Source organism: Hypomesus transpacificus, chromosome 1 (genome assembly GCF_021917145.1).
Source record: "Hypomesus transpacificus isolate Combined female chromosome 1, fHypTra1, whole genome shotgun sequence".
Classification (NCBI taxonomy): domain Eukaryota; kingdom Metazoa; phylum Chordata; class Actinopteri; order Osmeriformes; family Osmeridae; genus Hypomesus; species Hypomesus transpacificus.
In genome coordinates, this window is record NC_061060.1 from 9,873,571 (window position 1) to 9,889,258 (window position 15,688).

The 15,688-nt window shown below is 42.6% G+C and overlaps 1 protein-coding gene across 1 annotated transcript in view; it reads left to right on the forward strand.

The window, feature by feature from the left end:
- Nucleotides 1–2,956: 2,956 nt before the first annotated feature.
- Nucleotides 2,957–15,688, forward strand: part of gpc3 (glypican 3) — a 69,212-nt gene continuing 56,480 nt past the window's right edge. Inside the window, exons 1-2 of the mRNA XM_047023626.1 lie at nucleotides 2,957–3,489; nucleotides 10,176–10,337. Coding sequence (XP_046879582.1) covers nucleotides 3,327–3,489; nucleotides 10,176–10,337 — 325 coding nt within the window. The 5' untranslated portion in view covers nucleotides 2,957–3,326. The remainder of the gene's footprint in view (nucleotides 3,490–10,175; nucleotides 10,338–15,688) is intronic.

A 15,688-nucleotide genomic window follows, 5' to 3' on the forward strand; every position in this document is an offset into this window, starting at 1 on the left:
GTAGGCTATACTAGTTAACATGTTTAGGAATAGGCTACTCCAGCAAACCACTTTTAATAATCTGTTAACTATTTTCAAAGGATTCTTTTTTAAGTCATTCAAAATGAGACATGAAGGCCACATGTTTAATAGCCTATAGATAAATGGGCATTTATCATCTAAAGCATAACCAAAGATTCAATTTAGCGCTTAACCTATACAGAAAAATAAGTTGAGGTCTAACCTTCAATTGAACTCCAATTAAGGAATAAAGGTATTTGACATTAATTGCGCAATTATGGGTAGCCTAATAGCGGATGCAGTTCCCATGCCTTTATTCGAAGTCCTTTTTATGTTGTAGAATGGAAAGAGCCTCATCACATGACGGTAGATTCGCGCTTCTTTCGTAAAACTCTGCTGCCAGTTAAGTTTCAAAACAACATAAAGGTAACAGCAAAATATGTATCTTTAACTACTTCATAACTTGCATGTCTTAACCGGGATGCTTTTTGGGTTGCAAGTTGATTTATAATAACTATTGAGAAAATAAGTGAATAACCACTGTTGGACATTAGTCTATGGTCACGCTTTGTTTGGCCACATAGCTTAGCTCAGTGGAAAATATTTCATAGCAAACTCATTAAATTAATAGAAAGTTGTATATACCCATTAGAACTATCTTTATACCAATCATTTAAAACCCACTTTTGGTTCCATGCGCAATTTCCGTGGTTACAAAACTACAGCGGATAGCCAACATTTTACAGCCATTGTTTGTAGCCAACCAAAGTGTTCGTGGCGACCATAAATCCCTAAATATCCGATAGGCCTAGGCAATACACCTATTATGTTATATTATTTTATATTGTTCACCTATGATTTAAGTAAATTCAAGTTTATATAGTTGAGCTCCTTAGCTTGACATTTATTTTGTATGTTTTCAAAATGTAATGTTTTCTTTCTTATCTGTTTTCTAGGTAATACTTATACTCTGGTTCTTCCATGGATGGTAAACCCAAATCTCTCCACCTATAATTTTCCAGCTAAGGTGCATCTAGTGTAGTTAGTGAAGTAGACTACAATCTACTGCCCTAGTTGCTCCTTCTGGCTGGAGAACTTGTACTATCTGGACATTTGGTGACGTAAAGACATGCATCTCTACATTTGGTCAAATGTACAAATTATTCTTTGATTGTATCATGTTGTAAAATCGTATTTCCCTTTAATATTTCTTAGTTCTTGGATAACAATATATTTAATGTGTTGTCTTTTGAAAAATAATCTCTGTGTTGGCAGTTCTAAAGTGCTCACAGTGCAGGTAGTACCCATTCATCACCTACATTGTGTGCACTTCTAGTATTTCCAGTCACTCTCTCTTGTGAGTCTATTTGAACTGTGTTGAAAGACAAGTCCGTTACACTTCATGGGGTTCACAGGGAGTTTTGCAGGGTTGCTGTCAGCCTCTCCAAATATGTGTTGTGCAAATCCATGCAAAACTCTCTGTGGCTCAGAGTCATCTGACTTAGATGTGATAAAGGGAATATGAATCACAATACTTCTTATTATGTTTTTGGTGAAAACTGTGCAGACACAATAAAGTGAACCATTTAGGAAAAGAGACATTCCTAGTGTCAGTAATTGTTAGGTAGTTTTGTGTGTATTAGTGGACAAGTTAGCACAATGACAATTTTTGTCTTGCTGTTTTCGGGTGGATGACATTGCAATTTTAATGATTGCCGAAATAAATAAAGAAATTGCACGGTATCCATCTGTAATCCGCCAGATCTGCCCTTCCAAAGGACAGTATGAAAACTTGATTGATTGTGTTGAACCCACTTTCAGGATCAAAATGTTCTACTTTAGTTGCAGGATCAAAAAAAGATAGAAAAAGCAAAATTGTATCTTAGGATACTCAAAATATATTTAGCCTAATGATTCAAAAAGCATGATCATAAAATCCTTAACTCGCTTTCCTACAGAGGTATGTTGTATATTTCTTGAGTACGTAGGGCTTGAACTGTCAGTCTCACTTAACTGGAACCCTGTCTTGATCTGTGAAATTATTATTAAATATTAAGTATTATTGATTGTCAAACAACTTTACATTTATTAAAACATGTTGTTAGTCTTGAGTGCTTCTACAACTCAATTGGAGTTTGGATTTGAAAAGGAAAATATGTGCAAAAATACATTACTACATTAAAAAAAAAATTGATTTCACGTGAGATTTGGCTCCTTTTAATAACGGTTTAAATCATGCATCAAAAAGGTTTGTTGTATTACATTTAAGTTAGTTTCAAAGCAATACTCAACTCTCCTGTCAATACAACTATTTCAATGAAAGGAGATTTTTGTGTGGTCTTTCCTCAAGCAAATATGAAGACAGTGACTGCAGGTGACTGTTACAATAACTGAACCCTAGATGGCAGAATATGCACTTCTTAAGGGCTTAACCCAAAGAACACAATGTATAACACTATACCTTACAATCAGGGTTAGTAGTAAAGGACTTAGGATCCTAAAGGCATAATTGCTGTTATTCAACAACATATTTTTAAATTGATTTACGAACACTGGTAAATGGATGGGAGCAGGAAGGAGGCAAGATCAACAGGATGGGATTGTCAGGGGGCAGCAAGCTTTCCCCATCAGCTGTTGAGCAGCTCAACAGAGAGTTAAGGCACATAACAGACTGACTGATAACAGTTAAACAAGTAATACAAATTGTGATGGCAGATGTGGAAAGGTTCTCCCTGTGCTATGTTACTCTATTAGCCTATGGCTGTAACGTGTACACAGTTGTGTATGGTTCACTTGGGGTTTTAACATTTAATGAATGAACATGTACCATGCCTGCGCTTGTGTTCGCGTTCACGCATGCAAATGAAAAGGCATAAATCAGTGGGTTTAGTCTGTTGTGGCGCGCGCACTAGTAAGCGATAACGCGCAATTCACAGCCCATGCGTCTTTCGGACGATGTCGGCACTCACAGACTAGTGAGGAAGCTTTTTAAGTTTATTTGAATGATATCCTACTTTGTTACTTGAGTAAGGAAAAATATTAAGATTTGTCCGTCAGTTTTTTACAGAACTTTAATACAGAACTTTAATACGACTGGTCTGGTACTCTAAACCGTCTTACAGCACTTGCGGAGAAGGACAGCGTTTCGTCTCCACCTTGCCCTGACCGTGAGAAGAGAGATGCTTACCACTATGAAGCTTGGAGCTGCCGCGCTACTTACCTGTGCTTCCGCTGGGGAGAAAAATCTGTAACTTGACATTCATAGGTTGCACGCACTGTTCCATTTTTTTAATCATTCTGGTTTGATTAAGTTTTGGCGCTGTGCCATGGTTGGCGTTTCGCTATCTGGCGCGCTCTTCGCTTGCTTCCTGTATCTCCTTTTCCCCGTGCCCGGAGGACAGGTAGCTGTGCCAAGCTGCCATGAAGTTCGCGCATCCTTTCAGTCTCTTCATCCAGGGTCGAAATGGGCACCAGAAACCCCAGTCTCAGGTAACTACTTTCCACCTTTGTGAAACCCACTACACTCGCTCGTGGGATTATTTCGTAGGCGTAAATTGGATAAACTGGCCTTTATGTGAGTACAGTCGGCTAAACAACTTGCAAGACTGATACAATTCCTGTTATAGTTGGACAGAGGGCCGGTGCATATTGACAGAACATGTCTAAATTCCTATACGTATCATCATTTAAAATCTTGGTTTGTTTGCGCAACTCCGGTTGTTCAGGTAGGTGTTATTCTACCTGCTTACTTTACTATGACTTACACACATACATAGATGCATTATCGAGTCAACACGTTGAAGAATCATAATGTATCTAGCCTTGAGCTATTCAATGACCTAGAAAAGAACAAGAAAAATTCAAGTGCAGCCCACACACAGTTTGGCATAAACTCGAATGACTCAAACTTTGTAGAATAATGGCAATGGCAGGATTGTAATTGTAGAGTTGTAATTGAGGCCTGTATTTAACAGGCCTGACCTATAAACTCTTATTAGTTTTAATTAAATGGCCACATGCACCTGTGAAGGAGTGGTTAAAAACAAACTGTGTTCTTAAACAGACCTTTAGGCTTTCCTCAGTCCTGTTCTCCCATGACTGTCAGAGCTTCTAGCATAGTGCTATTTCATCACAAAATGGGAGAAATATCCCAGAGTTTGTTTGGCCGTCAGAACATAGCATCTCCAGCAGAAGCTCCCTAATAATCCTCAGAGAGGATTTCATGGTGTGTTTCCCCCCTCCAAGGCACAAAGCCTCCTAAACAATAGCAGGGAGAGTTGACTCTTCCAGCTTTAGTGACCACATCCTGCCCACACACTCTTCCTTGCTGCCCTCTGGCTCTACCACTTTTCAACTTGCTCGCCCAGCCTCATACCATGTTTCTCCACTATTTATTTCCAACTTTGCTTTGTTCTGTACAAAATGTGTGATTCATGATGATGTTGATTTACAAAAAAATAAAACATTAAGCAAAGTGGTTCAGACTTTCAATCAACCCAATGAATCTCTTAAACCAACCTTTCATTCAACAAAAATATTTCCATATTGAAAGAACAGTGTTTATTTGGTCACCTTGAGAAATGGTGGTGACTAATAATGGGTGAAAAGATGATGTTTAGCCGTGATTAGAATGTGACCAGGGGGTGCGACCTTTCTTTTGCAATATTGCTTAATGATTGAAATAAAAAAATAAATAAGTTGATTTCAAAAGATTGATTGGAACTGGAAGTCGAATGTTAAATGTCTGGAAAATAACTAAAAGGAAAATATATGCAGTGCTACTGTCTCAACCTTAAGGTTTGATCTCTTATATAGTTTACAGATTAAAACAAGACCAAAAACATGTTTAGAACAAGAAAATGCACACAGGAGAACACAAGTGATTCGTGGCTGGAGGCAGGGAGGAGATAATCTGAAAAGTCCCATGGTGCTGTAGAGCAAACTTCAGGTCGGACTGTGTAATTGGGGCTCCGGCAGAAACTGTTGCCTGAGTTCCCATTCAGTATGTAAATTAATACTGATCTCATGTGGCTGAATCACAGCCTGCTGCAAATGTTAAGTGGTTGTTTTAGTGTCATGTCAGAAAAGAGAAGTGCTCCAGGTTAATTGTTCTCTCTCCATCTTGTGAGGAAGAGGTTCACACATTCCCCTCAGTAAGAGAGCAGCGTTGCAGCAAACAATGTTAAATGAACTGTAAGTGTGTAAAGTGTAGATCCAAAATGTGTGTTCTCTACCTGAATGCATTCTTCTTGCTGTTTTGCAAAGTGCAAAATCTGGAAGAATAACTTGGCAAGGTGCAGCAATAAAAAATTGTACTCTGCCAAATGACTTTCTTGAACTTCTAATATTGATTGCACACCTTATTGGTTATGGTCAGTGTTTGTGTTTGTTAACTCTGTGTTTGTTAACTCTGTATTCACAAATCATTTGGAAACTGCAAGATTCTAAGGTCAAACCTTATTGAAATTGATTGAGTTCTAAAACCCTTCTTACTCCCCTTACAATAGGTGTAATATCACAAGTACCTAAGAACATGACTTGAGTGACATGAGTGGGACACCATCTCGGTTTTGCAAGTTTACATGGAACAAAGAGGCAGCCAAATAGGAAGGAGAGAGAAAGAGAGAGAGATGCGTCTCCCAGGGGTCTACAGAGGCACACTATCTGTTGGGAGTAGGTGGCTTATTCAGAGATGGCTGCAGGAAGGCAGAAGACTGCATTTTAATAGGATTCTAATAGGGCTACATGTGGTGCCAGGGGGAGGAACACCAAACAGCCAGCAGAAATGTCTGCTTCTCCACCAGCATTTTGTTGGCACTGCAGATCCCTAACTGTTCTGAGCATCAGAGCTAAAGATGAAAATATTTCTGAGGGAGAACAGCTCTTGTCTCCAGTATGGGTGTAGCCGCTTGCCTGAAAGCCCCCCAAAAAGCTGGTTGTCAACTCTTAATAGTAACATGTCAGGGTCTCTTGTCACAAGAGGCACCTCTCCAACATCCTCGACTCACCCGAGGATGTACAAGAGATGAAGTGGAGACAAAGTCCACTTACTGATAGAGAGGGAGGGCTTGCACATGGCTGAACACCTTTCAGGGGCCGTTCCTGTCCTCTAACTGATTATAACAGACCTGGTTCTTGAGGTGACAGTCACTCCTAACTGATTGGAGGAGTGTGCATATCTTACAGCGGGTTGGTTGGCTTTCTTCTTGCTGATGCAGTTGCTGGCTGGAGATGTGGCGCCACATTAGATCTTATTTGTCAGATAACAACAATAGCCTTGCCAGATGCTGACCCCTCAGCAATTAGTGACGGGGTCAGGTCAGCATGGCGACATAATGTCATGGGTTCCCAGAGATAGAAGAACACTGGCCAGGAATGATGTCGCTAGATAAAGAGTTTTCAATGCAAACGAACCAGGAGACAAAACAACAATGGTCAACATTCCTCCCTTTCAGACGACACATGGCACAACTAATAGACTGAATTACTCTGACGCAACGCCATGGTCTCTTCAGTCTAATTATACAAACTGTTGCTTTTAAACTGTTTCGGCAATGATTTGAATGTATCAAATCTCATGTGGCTGATGTCTAAAAACTCTAATGAGGTGGTATTGTATAGTTTTGTAAGCTTTGAAGAAGTCAGAGGACTGCTTCGTTTACATTCAAATACTGTTTGTTTCATTTTCCATTCAGCCAATAGGTCTGTTAGATCATTAGATCATGTGTACCAAGAGATTTAAGTAGGTCAACTTGATGTATTACGAGAAGAATAACTTTAACAATATTTACTACTTGAGCATAATCCCCAGTTACCAAATAGGATTTTCTCAGATAAATATCAAATGATTTTGGTTTCATTTATGCATTATTGTCTCTGCAAAGTGTCAGTGGCTTCCTTTGGCCCGGAGAGAGCTTCACTGACTCCCCGAGGCTCAAACCAACACTGGTTGTTGATTTATAATTCATACTCTTAATGAAGATCCTTTAACATATTCTATATCTTACCACAAGTTGTTTCTTCTCCCCCTCAGACACCATCATTAAACTTGCATACTGATAGCTTTCTAATTGGCGCTGAGAAGCATAGAGAGATACAAGTTTGTTTGCTCCCTCCCTGTCCCCCGGCTTGGAGTCTCAGAGCTTGTTAAAGATGAAGGGGGGGGACTGTGCTGACTGTGTACACAGCCCTGACCGAGGCCCTGCTGGAGCTGTCATGTTCAGCTCCACTCTGGGCCACACAGACTAGGGCCTCGGGACTGAGGACTGTGGACAGGGGGAGAAGGCTGGAGTGTACATTTAACTTCACTGGGGGCGTGAAGAGAGACCAGAACAGAAGTTTATTATTTATCTGAATGATAGATAATGATAATACAGAATGATAATAATTCATAGTTTTGCATTTAAAGACAAACCTTACAAATCACTAGTATTAATATAGTTTAGTGTAATCAAGTAACCTGATCAACCACGTCAGAGTATTGATTGAGGGTAGTAGCCTAATATAACCTGAACTACACTTGATCTTGAAGGAGGAAAGGAGCATCCAAAACAGTGCTTTTCTACAGTTCATGATCTATTACACAGTCAGATGTACATCCCGTTTCCAATTTCCACCGTTGAGCCCACAGGACACCTGGAGGGACTGTCTAGCCGACGATTAACCATTGGATGATCTGACAAGCCTGCAGCTCAATGCAGGTGGAAGCAAACTAGTGCAGAGAGCAGAAGTGTGTGAGATGCCTGTGAGAGAGAGAGAATGAAGGGATGGAGGAGGAGGAGGAGGAGCACTGCGAGCAGAGCACAGGAGAAGAGGCGGACGGATGTTATTCCCAAGCGGCCTACCTGTCAGTGAGAGGGCTTTATTTAGAAACTGTACATTTTGTTGTTGTTTTCGTAACTCTGTGGGGAATCATTTCCACCCTGAGTACTTTACTTAATCCTCACCACTCTGAACTGGTGTAATGAAATACATTCATCATCTGGCAAAACGGTAGACGTGCAGATGAAACTGTCTGCTTTGCGGAAGATAATTGCTAAATCCTTTTGTCTCCACCTCTCCTTTGCGTGCGCTTAACACATTGGGTGGTATTGACAGCTTAATCATTTTGCCCCTGCAGTCTGAAATTAACTTGATCTTATCTGCCAGCAGTGCTTTGTAGGTATTGATTTAAGATATTAAGTGTGTCAGGATGCATAGAGAAGGTAGTGTGTGATTGATATATTGGTACTTCACTCTAGTTAAGTCTTGTGTGTCTGTGACTATGGCCATCTTGAGGATGCAGTGTGTGCATGTTTATGTCCAGTGTTCAATTCATGTCTTACTTTGTTTGTCTGCTTCACAGGTGGTTCTACCTTTCCAATTTATTGATGTGTTTCGTCTTTGTTGCTGCCTGAACGTTAGAGGCCTTCTGTACATTTAGATGATGATGATGTGTTCACATTGCAAGGGAAAATGATTGCTGACAAAATGTTCTGATGGAGCTGTTTACTTCTTCACCTGAATGAGAATGGAACCATCCACCACCGAAACCTCCGCTGCTGTTTGTGCGTTCCCTCAAGGCATAGTGGATTTCACCCGACTGATCTATCTTAAGTGCAGCATCTATCTGTTCCACAATCCCTTCCTCTTGTCTCCAGACAGACACAGATCTGTATGCCGTACCACCATCCACGCTCAAACCTCACTCTATTCCTCTCTTCTCTACATTCATCACACTCCTCCTCCTATCCCTTCTGCTCCTCCCCAGCCTCCTCCTCTCTTGTTATCTGGAGTGGGAGCACAGGGCCTCTCCTGATGTTTGTTTACCTTGCTATCCATCAACCCAGTGTCATCCACTGTTAGCCTCTCAGTGGGCTGGATCATCTCGACTAGTCATCTCTCCTAGGCTGATTAATATTCAGATTTTTCGGTGGATTGTTTTTACATGACATGTAGCAGCACCTCAGAGACATGTCTCTGTTGAATTCCCATTTGTATTTTAACCTCGGATGGTTGTGTGCCCCGTTTACGTCTGTCTTTGTACTGCTTTCGGTGGACGGATATGGGAATCAACTGGAAATACTGATGTCATGTTGAGGAAAAAATCTTCCAAAGCACCTACTTTTATTGTCATAAATATTTGACTGAAACTAAATCTGAAATGTTTATCGTTAGGTTTATCGTATGTTTTTGTTTTTTACATACCTGGCCTCAGTATATATTTATGTAACGCTTAAAAGATATAAAACCTATTTGTGATTTATTAATGAACATTACTTTCTACATGGAATGAATGTTCTCTGTAGCATATTCAAAATATTTGTATTTTTTATTCCATTGATTAACTTTACCTAGTGCCGGAAATACTTTTGACAGTATCCTTTACCTTGGCCTGAAAATTGATATTTTCTTTTCAGTAACTTTAATATAAAAATGTTGTCTTCTGGTCAGTGCTTTTTTGATCTAAGCAGACCTATACAAGGCAAATCACAACATTCGTCTAAATTTAATTTATCTTTTGAATACCTTGCATTTTCACTTTTCAAAATAGTTTGCAGGAATCCAATTACTGTATGTTATTTCTGTAAAGGCAACCTTCAAAGCCAGTGATCAGGTTGAAAGCAGAGGCTGGTGTAAAGGTGACTTCAGTGATGTTTTTGTCCGTTTCAAACCAATAATTGCACGACCCCGTGACAGTTATTGTCGTTTTCCAGATGCCTGTCTGTTCTTATCCTCACTGAAGGTAATAAACAGCTTTTCAACATGGGTGACAAACAGCTCTCATTCCTTAGATTTCTTGACCACTGAAAGAGTGCTCTGTGTCAGTTCAAGTGATCAAGCTTTTCTACCATGAAAGGGAAAAACATAATAACGTGGTTCATTGTGTATTTATGTTTGACATTTCCATTATGTTTGAACAATTTCCTCTCAGTTAATAGATCTGAGACCTCACTCAATGACTATGTAATAACTCTTCCAAGTCAAGAAGTTGTCTAAGCAAAAACTAGCTACTTATTTACGTGGTTTACAGACTGATTTCTGAATTTATTATCTAGAGGGCAGGATACTGTAATTATACACAAGAGAAAGTGATTACCCTCTTATACTCCCTAAAATGGTATCTTGATTAAATTATCCCTTTAATCGACTGGCCTGCTTCTGACTGACCGTGTCTCTCTCCCCCTGGTGGCCAGGTGCGGACCTGCAGGTGTGCCAGTCCCGAGGCCCAAGCTGCTGCTCCAAGAGGATGGAAGAGCGCTACCAGGTGGCTGCTCGTCAGAACATGGAGGCAGGCCTGCAGGCTGCCAGCGCCCAGCTCAAGCTCCTCATCATCCACAACGCAGCTCTCTTCCAGGGTGAGCCACATCTCCACTGTCTGCATCTGGAACAAACTGATTTGATTCCATTTGCAGCATTAAATTATTCTGTAGGTTTGCTACCGTACCATCAGTGTTGCAGATGAGTACACATAAGTCAGCTTTACATATGTATACAGCTATAAGGCATTCATAAATGTGTGGCTCGTTAGGGTGCTTTGCTGCATACAAAGTGTTTCATTTTGCTGACTGCACATAGGTAGATTGTTCCTACAGTTTTACATGCTAAGCACTTTGTTCAGACTAATCTTACCAATCTAGACCCACTGTGCTAACCAGCTGAATGCAGCTGTTCTGCGGTTGGAGAGTTCTGATGTACAGAGAGATGATCCGACCCATAGGACCGATTGCTGCAGTTGTTCCATGCTCAGGTCGCAAAACATGCATCATTCTCATATGCCAATTAATACTTGATGTTTCATCAGGGATGAGAGGGTTTGTCTGACTCGGTTGCTACACACGGACGTGATTGAAGACAGACACTGTGGTTTGGCTTCAGTTTCCTAGAAGGGGCTCGATGCTAATTGCTTTAGCATAGGACATGTAAGAACTCCCTAAACAACTCGCAGACTGAGATCCCTTTAAAATCCTGGTCTTGTCTTTCTTTTTTCTCTCTTCTCTTCTCTCTCTCTCTTTCTCTCTCCACCTTTTTTTTTTTATCTCCCTCCGTCTTTGTCTCTCTCTTCTATTGGGAATTGACTGCATGCCTTGTTTGCAATCTTCTCTGCTCTTCTTCTTCTCTTTTGTTCTTTTGAGCTCTCTTCTGCCACAGATCAAAGGGCTTCCCCTCTGCTCTCCTCCATCTACCATCTCCCAGTCTCTATCCCTCCACCCGTCCTCTTTCTTTCCTATTTCTCTGCTTTTCCCTCTCTCTCTCTCTCTCTCTCTCTCTCTCTCTCTCTCTCTCTCTCTCTCTCTCTCTCTCTCTCTCTCTCTCTCTCTCTCTCTCTCTCTCCTCCCTTCTCTCCATCTCCACCTGCCTCTATCACTGCTCCTCTCTCTCATACCCCTGAGTGCAGCAGAGGTTGTAGCCCTTTGATGTCAACTTTGCCAAACAATAGCAAAAGTAATTTCCCCCATCTGTCAGTCCTTTCGAGTTTGATGTTTCAGTAAACTATTATTTTTAGTGGGGGAGTATGACTAAAGTGTGTGTCTTCTCATCTCTTGTAAGACATTAGTTGGAAGACCTGGCATACCCATTGCTAACAGGTATTTAGTCATTTGTAGGTTTTTTGTGATGCCAGACTCTAATAATAGTTATTTGATACATTAGGAATTGATGAGGCATACACAGAACCTCAGAATTCACATTGGCTCACATTAGCCCCATTCTTAATACTGTTTCCTCTCATTTTGCTTGATTGCTTCTATGTGAGAAGCCTGATGTGGACAATTTAGTCTGAAAATGAGAATCCTCTTTGGTTCCTCATCTTGAAATATAATCTTTGAAATAAAAGATGGTATTTTGGGCAAGCTCAGAATATAATTTCTCAATCATAGAACGAGATATTTCTGATGAGAATATTAGCATCCGTCATTACCATGAATTTCAAAGCTTGATTGTACTTCTTTTGATTCAATATATAGATTTGAGTTGTTGTTGCGGTGCAGCGTCGAGGTGGGATGATGACTTGAGCTGTGCAGGTCTGCTAGAGGTAGAGTTGCTGTGCTTCACTAAAGAGCTCATCAGTGTAGACGTTTTAGCTGTGTCTGTCAGGATGACTGGCACCTCTAATTCCTGTCTGTCCAACGCTGATGTGTGCTCCAGTGCAGAGACACGAAGGATGAAGCACTCACCGCAACTCATGGCTTGAAAAAGAAACTGATGGATAAACGGGAAGAAGGTTCTTTCAAATTGGAACTAACACTCTTTCCTATCCCTGCTCAAAGTCTGTTCGTGAAAGACTCGAGATATTGATTGTCCGTGATCACTCTCTAATGTGTTCCTCTGCATGATGGTTTATTGATGAGTGATTACAGAGAGGACTGTAAACAGCACACTCTCCAACAAGCTTCCCTCGGCCCTGGTCCACAAACCCCACGGAGCGGGAGCTGCATCACTGTCTTTGCAGTTTCATTACACACCATTGCCTCCCTGCACCCTGGTGAGAAGCTGGCATCCTGAGGGATCCAGCAGACCCACCATGGTCGTCCAGAGGAGAGTCACTTCGAAGTCCAAATACCCAATTAATAAACATGAGGGGACTGGAGTCAGGGATAGTGGGTATATATGAGTGGGCTGGCTGGATTGCTTGCAACTCTTGTGCAATAAGGACAGAGAGCAAGTGGCAGTGGGCGTGAGCTTGGAGTTCCAATGCTGTGCCTGAAAGTAGGACAGCCAGCACCCCTGGAATGTCCAAAGAGTGCCAGCGCAGTAGGGTCTGCACAAACAGGCCTGACTTGGCTTTGTAACACGCCTCACTCCGAGCTGCAAGCTAGGGCAGGACCCTCTACCCACTCCCAAGACAAGCACACCCACAGAGGCGAGGCAGCTCCTAGGGGCTTTGGAGAGTTTGCTTGGAAGGACACTCGTATCAGTTACGTTTTTATCAACTCACTCAGCGACCTGGAGTTTGCTGCACATACACAATAAACGTTCTGAATTTGTCTGAGGAGACCTATATTGGAGCTGTCAAGATGACAAGCGGGAGAGCGAACGTTTTAAACGAGCTCTCCAGAAAAAACGAATAAATCTCGATCCTGTCCTTGAATCCCACCAAACCTCATTCCTAGCAGGCCAGCAAATTAGCATCTCATTAGCACCCAAAAAAAGAGCTATATCGACTTTCCCTGCTCTTCTAGATAGGTTTTAATTACTCTAAGTGTATTAGGAATTAGAATGCCGGACCCCCCCCATGGCCCCTGCGGAGATGGGGGGGTTGACCTTGAGAACGAGCGCGCCCTCGTTTGTCTTCGATAGTGCTGAACGGACAGTTGCTGTGGCAGTAACCCAAATGAGGTGTGGCGGGAGGTGGATGATATTGGCCCTCCATCCAACAGCCAATAATCAAAGTCCGAGCCCTGCCCCTCACCGCTGTCAGATCCTCGTCTCCTGCTCGTTAGCCATCCGCTCGATCTTGAGTGCTCAAGGCGTCTGGCCTGAGCGGGCCTCCGACTCTCTTTCCCTGCTCCCTCGCTGAGCTCAACCGCTCCGTTCACTAGCCACTCTACTTTAATAATCCCCTGCCTCTCTCTCTCAGCGGATTCATTTTGTTTTCAGTGGAAGTTTCCCAGAGTAACCCAATAAGGGTGAGGACTAGTGGAGTGTGCACGCCTGCGTCCGCCAGCCGTCTCGACTTGTTTACTCGCCGCCCGGGGCTAATCTAATATCCTAATGATGGGTAGAAGCAGAAGCCTGCATGCGCCGTCGTCTCCAATGGGCTTCTTCGTGCGTCGTTTACCTGACGAGATGGTTTATAAGCTACTAGCCATTACCGCTTCTTTCTCTATCAACTTGTAATTAGTCTTTAACCTAATTGTGGTGTTTTATTTTTATGCCTCACTTATTTGCTCTGCTGTAATGAGATTCCTCTGTTCTCTATAGCGCACCGCTGGCTTTGCCTTCGTTTGAGGGAGATATACTTATTAGAGCTGTGTAATCCTAGCTGTGCTCTGTCTCGTCTGGGACACTTTGTGGTACCAAGGGGAGGGATAGAGCCACAGAGGCCCAGGCTGTATTAGAAAGGGCTTATTGGAACTACCATACTTGGAGTGTGTGTCTCTGTAACCAGCAGTCAAACAACAGGGCCATAGAGCAGAGCACAATTGAGCTGATCAGGTTTATGAACAGATTGGGAACTTGCTGAGTCTAGTGGGCCACATGCTGGAGCAGTAGACCTATTACTGCCTCAAGAGGGTGTGTGCTGGGGTCTGGTGACAGGGCCACTTGTGTAGAATCAAGGAGATATAGGGTAAGTCAAGGCTGTGTGCATCATAATTGAGTCCCAGGAGGTAGTGGCCAGAAATTCTAAATGTTTCTGTGAAATAGCTTCATAGCTCAACTGTGGGTACCTCAGCTCCATTCGGCTCTCATGTGTCAGCCCACCTTGACACGTATTCATTTTCACCCATGAAAGATGGAGTTTCCAGCCTATTGTCTGCCGCCACTATTGAGTTGTATTTCCACTGCAGTGTAGATCACCATGGGAGGGCCTGAGTGTTGCCTTCCCGGCAGAGATGCCGTTTGAATTGTGCCTGTTGTTGCATGCTTTTCTTACTACTACTTACTTGCTGTTTTTAATCATGTCTCCTTTTGATTTGACCAGACTGGCGCCCCGATGCAGCGTCTGTCTCCGTGCTGATAGTGAGACAGCCAGTGTACTCTGCATGGGGGAGATTATTTGCATATTATTTCAACTGTGGCTCTGAATATCTTCAATAGCAGAATTATCACCCCAGAAAGAAAGAAAAAAAACAACTCTCTGAGACTTTCATTTGCGTGAGGGAGTGCCATTTTGGCTCTGTCTCGCTGGAAGTACGGCAGACAAAAGGCTGTTTCCTCCACCGAGGTGAAGTCGAGTCCCTGTGACATTCTGTGTGGACAGACCTGTGGCATCAGGAATAACAGTCTGGAAAGGCAGGTTGAGGGGAGGGAAGGACAAAAGGTTGTCTGGGAAGTTATCTGTCAAAAAAATCACACAAATTGGAGGTTTTCATATAACTTTGTCTCAGTGTGCTTTGTCTCTGCCTGCCTGTCTGCCTGCCTGCCTGCCTGCCTGTCTGCCTGTCTGCCTGCCTGCCTGCCTGCCTGCCTGCCTTTCTCTGTCTCCCTCACATACACACTCTCGCACAAAGATGAGGTGCAAAGTGTTTTTGTGCTCCTTCCGTCATCTGATAATGCTGAGAGACAGTGGTGTCAGTTCCAGCAGACACTCCATCTATCCCCCCTGCTAGGCTCTCTCAGTCCTGCCCCTGGGTGGGCAGCTCACCTCCTGTGTGACTGCCAGGATCCTCCTTCAGTTCTGACCTGCTCACTTCTCAAGAGGCCAAACCTGCTCTAACTGCTCAGTTTTCTAGACTGATCTCTCCCAAAGCAGACCACAGACTCGTTTTGTGTCATTGCAACTAGTCTGTTCACAAAGAGCATAAGAACGATTCTGCATCCATACCCGAAAGCCCAACTGTGGGTGCGTTTCCCTTCAAACACACAGAGCCATGGCTTCTTCTGGATGCCAACATTACCTGTTCTCTATGTTTGAGTCTGTTTGGACCACTGTGACTGCTAAAGTTGTCATTATGAGGTTTAGGGCCAGCGTGGCCCCCTTTCCATTTTGTAGCCACAGTTTAATGATGTGCTCTCTCTTACATGTCTCCCTCACTGGATTTCATCA